The 6,852-nt window shown below is 35.6% G+C and overlaps 1 protein-coding gene across 1 annotated transcript; it reads left to right on the plus strand.

Moving 5' to 3' along the window:
- Positions 1–744: 744 nt before the first annotated feature.
- Positions 745–4,322, plus strand: LOC131072981 (protein TIFY 8). Its single transcript, XM_058009304.2, has 5 exons — positions 745–1,318; positions 1,852–2,045; positions 2,230–2,675; positions 3,538–3,625; positions 3,844–4,322. The coding sequence occupies exons 1-5, from the start codon at positions 1,018–1,020 to the stop codon at positions 4,003–4,005; spliced, it is 1,191 nt and encodes a 396-aa protein (XP_057865287.1). The 5' UTR covers positions 745–1,017; the 3' UTR covers positions 4,006–4,322.
- Positions 4,323–6,852: the final 2,530 nt, after the last annotated feature.

A 6,852-nucleotide genomic window follows, 5' to 3' on the forward strand; every position in this document is an offset into this window, starting at 1 on the left:
CATTTTTTAATATTAATGTGATATACATTTCCAAAGTCAATTAAAAACATGAAGTTTCCATAATTCATAATAACTAATATCACATATTTTTGGATTTGGTATTTAATATAGCAACACCATCCAGTTGCCCATTATGTCAAGAAGCATTATACAATTACATTGAAGGAATGTGAAGAACCCTAAACATAAAAACTCTTCCTTAAATCTATATAGAACATGCGAGAGATATCTGACATATTTTATGTAGATTTTTTGAAGATATATATGCTTTTTTTTAATTTATAATCAAGAGGGTGCCCTCGCGACTCATCCCATTAGAAAGCTTAGCTAGTACGAGATTACTCCCCGTAAGGATGATGATAACCGTATGAAAGCCCGATAAGACTCAAACCTTAGACCTACATAAAAAGAATCCAAAACCTTGACATGAGCATATTGCTACTCTAATGATATATATTTTAATACATTATGTCTTGAAAGGAGAAGAAGGTGGTTCTCACTAAAATCTAGAAATATATGATATTACTCTAAAATCATTCTTAAAAAATATTTAATTATAAAGTGACAGAAATAATAAAAAAACTAATAATAAATAATAAATTCCAAAATTTTCTTGTGTTTAAAACGGCCATTTTAATCCTCATTTTTCACATAATTTAATTAGGTAGTTTTCTTTGAAGTACATAAATTGTCAAAAGTTTTGTGTAGAGTTCACGCTTACGCGGAGCAGGATAAAAATTCAAAGGACCGACCAGTCTCAATTAAATTCCGTGTTGGAGACGTCCGGCTATTTGGGGAATATAAAGAGGTCCCGTTCAGGCAATGTGTTCAACGGTTAACGAAGAACAATTTTATTTTTTGGCAGATAAGGTCAGTAGAAGCAGCCATTAGAAAGATTGAAATTTGACTTTGATTCGAGCTGAGATCCTTCTATGTATGATTACACAGAGGGGGATTGGATTTTCTTGAAAGTCAGGTTTTTATTCCCTTGTTTCTGTTAGGTAGTGATTTTTGATCATGGCCACAATTGATATGGCTGGGGAAGCGCAGCCATTTTTTCATGACTTTCTGGGGATGACACCTAATGGAGATGCAAGCAAGCAGCAGCAGGAGATTGCCGGCTTCCGCATTCGAAATGGGTCTCGCCATGCTTCTGCTTATGCTCAGCCTGACCTAGAGGGGGAAACCTCTGTGAAATCTTCTTCACGGGCTATTATTGACATTTGCGCTGAGAACAGTGTGTGTTCTGCGCCGGCAAGGCTTACAGGAGGGCCGTCTCTCGCTTTTGCTGACCCGAGTTGTTCAAGCAGGGATTCAGGTGCGGAATTGAACTCTTCACGGGCATTTTGGTTGTCAGATTTGTATGCCCATTGGGGAAATTTCGTAGTATTGATTTTGGGTGTGTCTGATACTGATTACCATTGCCAAGATTTGCAGGCCTGTTCTGGTGAATTTATAAATTTATAGGTTTGATTTGGGGTGTGTTTTAGGGCGATACCCACTGCCCTTTTGCCAAGATTTGCAAACCCATTTGTTGAAATAAAAAAAATGAAAAGAAAAGGATACTGGGTGTGTCAGTCACGTACCCATTACGAAGATTTCCAGACCCATTTAAGTGAAACGAATTTTTTGTAGTTTTTTAAGTTTCGGGCGTGTGCCAGTCTCCTGTTTCCAAGGTTCACAGATCCCTTTTGTTGAATTTTGGACTAGCAGTGATTCGAACCTGGGACCTGTTGAACCTTAAGGCATTAAGTGGTTGGTTTTAGGGATTTGAATTGCCTTGTTCTCCTTTTTCGAAAATTTCATTGAAATTCTTGTATTGATTCTTCTTTTTATTTTTTTTGATAACAGAGAGATTGCTGGTGGATAAGTCTAGAAGTGGGATTCTGTCACATGGCAATAAAAGTGCCTTCCGTAGGCCTGAAACTGACAGCAAGTCAGCAGGGAAGAAGAGGGACAGTCCACCCTCCACCAGTGCAAACACTATTGAGCAACATACGATTCAGATGACAGTGGATAGAACCGAGACTACTCGCTCCCCCAAGGTATGGGTCATTTTGTATTGTAAGATTGGTTCAGGGCTTATGTGTCATTTTGTTTAGATCTATATGTCAGATTCACAAACATCATATCATGAAAATTTGATTTGTAGTGAAAGTTCTTTCATGTATTGAGGATCTTGAATCTCTGGCTCTTATTCAATATGATGTCTTTTTCTATGACTTCCAGATGGCCAAATTTGAGTCCAAGGAAGACAGGGTACCAAATTTAAAACAACATAATGTGGATGATTTTCATCTGGCAATGCAGCCACCAAAACCAGCTTTATCTTGCCCCAGTTTACTGCAACCATCATCTTCCAAGCCCGATGTAACGGTTTCCAAGCGGTGGGAGACCTCTTCATTATATGGTCCTTCTCGCCTTGGCAGATTGGGAGGATATGATGAAAAGATATCTTGCACTCCAGCTGCAGATAATGCTACTGTGCCTTCGTTCGCGCAGCCTGCAGCAGATGAGGGTTCTCGGACTGGATTGCAGGGATCCGGCATTGCAAACCTGGTCAGCAATGGTCCTTGGACAAATACCTGCAAAAGTACAGGTGCCCCTGGGCTTTCAGGCTCTAGGTCAAAACCTTGGTCCAAGAGCGCTGGATCAGACTCTGTTCTTCCACCCAGGTATATTTGGCTTTGTTTCTTTGCAAAATTTTGAGTTCTAGTTTGCTGAGTTAAATGACTGATCCGAAACCAATGCAAATGTTCTAACATGCTTGTGGGCCTTTTTACGTGCTCCCATGTCTTACCGACACTTGTAAAACTGGTTCAGTTTTCAATTTTAAGGCTTTTACTTATCTTCTTTCTAATAAGAAGGAATCTTAATCCTTCTCCATTGAACTCCTTGATTCAATGATGCTACTAAATGTTTCTGGATATTCCTGAGATTGTTTTGAAAAAAAATGGCCTTATTTGTTAAAAGTATTTCAGAGAATTTGGAGTTGAGTAGTACATTTTATTTTGATTTGGTGAGACTTCAGGGCTCAGTAGTGTGCCCCAGACATTATACTTTTCCATGTTCTGATGCAACTTAAGGATGTCAATAGGCTATTTAAAGTCAATATCACTTCTGTTACCATCAGTCTCCATGACCATGGGAACTTTTCCACAGAATTGATGAGCACTGTACTTGACTATATCTACCTAGAGTTAAATAATCAATATTGGTCCCTTACTAGGAGTTAAATAATATATATTGGTTTGTATCAAATTTTTCAGGATTAAATCCTATACCAATTCATTAACACTGTTTAGTCGGCCTTGCTGCTCATTTTTCAAGGACATTTTGCTGCTGTGTGACCATCCATATGCACTGAAAATTTTTAGCAGAAACTGAGAAGAGAAAGTCTTACCATGTGATACTGCTGTGTTATTACTATTTATCATTTTTTTACCATATTAAGCTTGCATATTCAGTTAAATCTATATTTTGCAAGTCAAAACACAATGCCTCTGTATCTTTCTTGACCTGAATTTTTTGTTACAGCCGACAGATAGGTGCATCAGCTAGCAGCCAGTTGACTATCTTCTATGGAGGACAGGCCCATGTTTTTGATGATGTTTCTCCTGAAAAGGTAAGCAGGATATAGTAAGTGGTCTCTGATAGACAGAATTTATTTGCTTTTAACTATTTTCTGATAAAGATCCCTAGGAGTTCCCATGGGATATTAATATATGCATTCATTGCATTGAATGCTTTTCTCATCCATTTATTATTGATATACATATTTTCTCCTCTCTTTAAATCTTTTACTCCTGGTTGATAGAACTTTCGTTGCTGTTCTGAACACAGGCAGATGCAATTATTGGATTAGCTGGATCGAGTGGGCGATCCTGGTCTACAACTTATTCTTCACAGACAAGATCTAGCTTACAACCCTCTGCTACTGTACCATTTGCAGGTCCAAGTACTAATCAACGTACATTAAGGAGCTTGCAGGAATCTTCAGGCTAGGAATATTAAAGATGGTCACCTACTCAAGGATGGTGTATTTTTAGTTGATTTACAGTTTCCTTCTTTTAACCATCATCATTGTTTCTCTGAATATCTCATATTTCCTTGAGTGGAAATTAAATATAGAATTCTTCTGTCTTATTGTAAAAAATTCAATCAATTTCCACTATTATCTCTGGAAAACATTATGCCTGGGATTTTGCTATCTCTCTTATTAGTGCCTTCGTTGTCGTGGATGGTATCATCCAAATTTAATTGAAGCATTATATTTATGAGAAGGAAGAGTATATATATTATAAACCATTTTTCAAAATTTACACATTTCTAAGCCTGTAGATAAGCTGTGGAAGTCATGAAGCTGCAAGTAGCTTTCGATTCATTACTGTTTGTTCCTATTAACCATTAAAATTTACCTGCAATAAAACTTTTGCGAACAAATTTTATGCACTGCTTTGGTTTACAGGAGGAAAGTGAAGGTAAACCACCTGAACATTTTCATATGGGCAGCAACAGAACAGATTTTCAAAGTGAAATTGATTTGAGAATAATCCTCCAATAATCAGCTTTTACATAAATCTTCAGCTTTCTCTGCTCTATATTATACAGATGTTTTCCCCGTTTTGTATGATTTGCTCTCAAGATTTTCTCTTCAAACTATAAAATGCCTACATATATATATCAAGCCCCACGAGAAGACAATTTGATTCATGATGAGCATGGTAAAAGTCTAAATTTAGGCCAAGGAAAAACAATTACATGATGAGCATGGAAAGACAGATGTTTTCCCCGTTTTGTATGATTTGCTCTCAAGATTTTCTCTTCAAACTATAAAATGCCTACATATATCAAGCCCCACGAGAAGACAATTGGATCCATGGTGAGCATGGTAAAAGTCTAAATTTAGGCCCCAAGGAAAAACAATTGCAAAATAAAAAAAAGTCAGAAAAAATGGATACAATGTCCTGCCATTACTGTTTAATATATTATGTCAGGTACATTCATTGACCTCCTATCTCCTATCTTTTAAATCTCTTGGTTCATATTTGGAGTAAAAAATTCAGTGTGCCAGGTACTCTAATTCTATCTCTTCAACTCTCTGTAAGTTGCTCAAGTGTTGTTAGGATTTGACAATCCATTCAACTTCTTGACTAAGTTAATAATTTCTGGTTCATTTAGAGATCAATAGTTTTGCAGAACTTGCTCAGTTTTTCCTCACTTTGTTGGGCGACATCATATTTCAGTCCATCAGTACAGTTTAAATTTTATATTCATTTGGCTTCCTATCACAATAAATATTTTAAACGATATGGATTTGACAACATATGCATTTGCATTTGTTCAACTCAAAATTTACATGCTTTAATCTTCTTCTGTTGCAACTTATTTTGAGTACTCAAAAGGAATTTTCCTTTTATGTAAATAGACCGTTGATTAATTATCTACCTAAACTTTTTACCCCTGTGAAGATCTGTATCATGTATATTTAATTTGTATTTTGCAACTTCCACTTCACTTGCTCCATTAATTCAATATCAAACTTTGGAAATTCTACTATAAATGAACTGGAAAAAATGAAATGTTCTTCTGACAAATCTGGATCCCATTTTACTGGTCGCTCTCCAAGCATAATCCCAGATCTTTCTATATGTCACCTCTGTTCCATTTAAGATGGTGGTCATAACCATTTTGAAACTTGTTCTTAGTTCTCTAGAATTGACCAAGGAATTTAGTATCCTTGTCACTTGGTAATGTTTTTTTGCATGAATCAACTATAGCAATGTGCTTAAAGGTGACTGCCTTCTAATTGATACAAATCCCATATAAGTAAAGAATTATTAGAACTTCAATTAAATTTGGTTATAGAATTCTGAATTTACTTAAAAATTGCCGTGTTTGAGGTAGACAAATAAATGAAGACCCATCTAATACTAATAGATGTATATAGTCTCTTCTGCTATATGCGAGGTTTTATCTCTTCTGCATTCAAGGTTGTATCTTGGCTGTAACATCTGTTAAATATATTAGGGGAAGAGCATTAGTAGCCCTGCGTGTTCCAATAAACATGCATTCTTTGTGAATTCAATCCTCCAATTATTAACTTTAAAGAAACCCAAAAAATGATAATTAAATTCTCATTAATAAATTTCATACACATCAATAGCTGCTCATTTTTTTAGCTTTTTTGCTCTATAATTGGCCCATTTGTGTACACGGGTATTTGGGCATTTATGCACAATTATCAGGTCATTTGTGCTTAAGTATTGGTAATTTTAAGCGCATGGTTATTGGGGCATCTTTAAGTAGGTATTGGGTAACAGTTTGAAATGCGTACTTTTTGATCCTTGTGTGCATAACAAATCCTACAGGGTTTGTCGTTACTACTTATAAGCCAGAACAAATAGCTAAAAACAGTTAAGTTGCATGTACCGTTTAGAACCTAGAAGTGTATGAAGATAGCTATAACAGCTACAGATACAAAATATTTCTAACTGTTAAATTAAATGACATTTAAGAATAACTTCATTTAATAGATTAAATTTTCAAACAGAAAATCTACAACAGTGCACAATTGCATGAGGCTAAAGAGACAGTCATATAATTGTTAAAGAGGGGTTTAAATTGATCATCTTGACAAATAATGTGAGCTTCCCTTGTGGAAAGTATCTGAAATGTTGGAATAATTGAACAGTTCAATACAACTCTACATCACAAGCAGACTTACAAAATATGTGTGTATCTAGAAGCATTACATTATAGAATTGTTTTCAAATTCAAATACTCTTCTTCACAATGTTATGGCCGTGCTTGTGTCAATGCTGACTTAGTATATCAATTTTTTTTTCTTTT

The sequence above is a fragment of the Cryptomeria japonica genome, chromosome 9, assembly GCF_030272615.1.
Source record: "Cryptomeria japonica chromosome 9, Sugi_1.0, whole genome shotgun sequence".
In the NCBI taxonomy this organism is placed as follows: domain Eukaryota; kingdom Viridiplantae; phylum Streptophyta; class Pinopsida; order Cupressales; family Cupressaceae; genus Cryptomeria; species Cryptomeria japonica.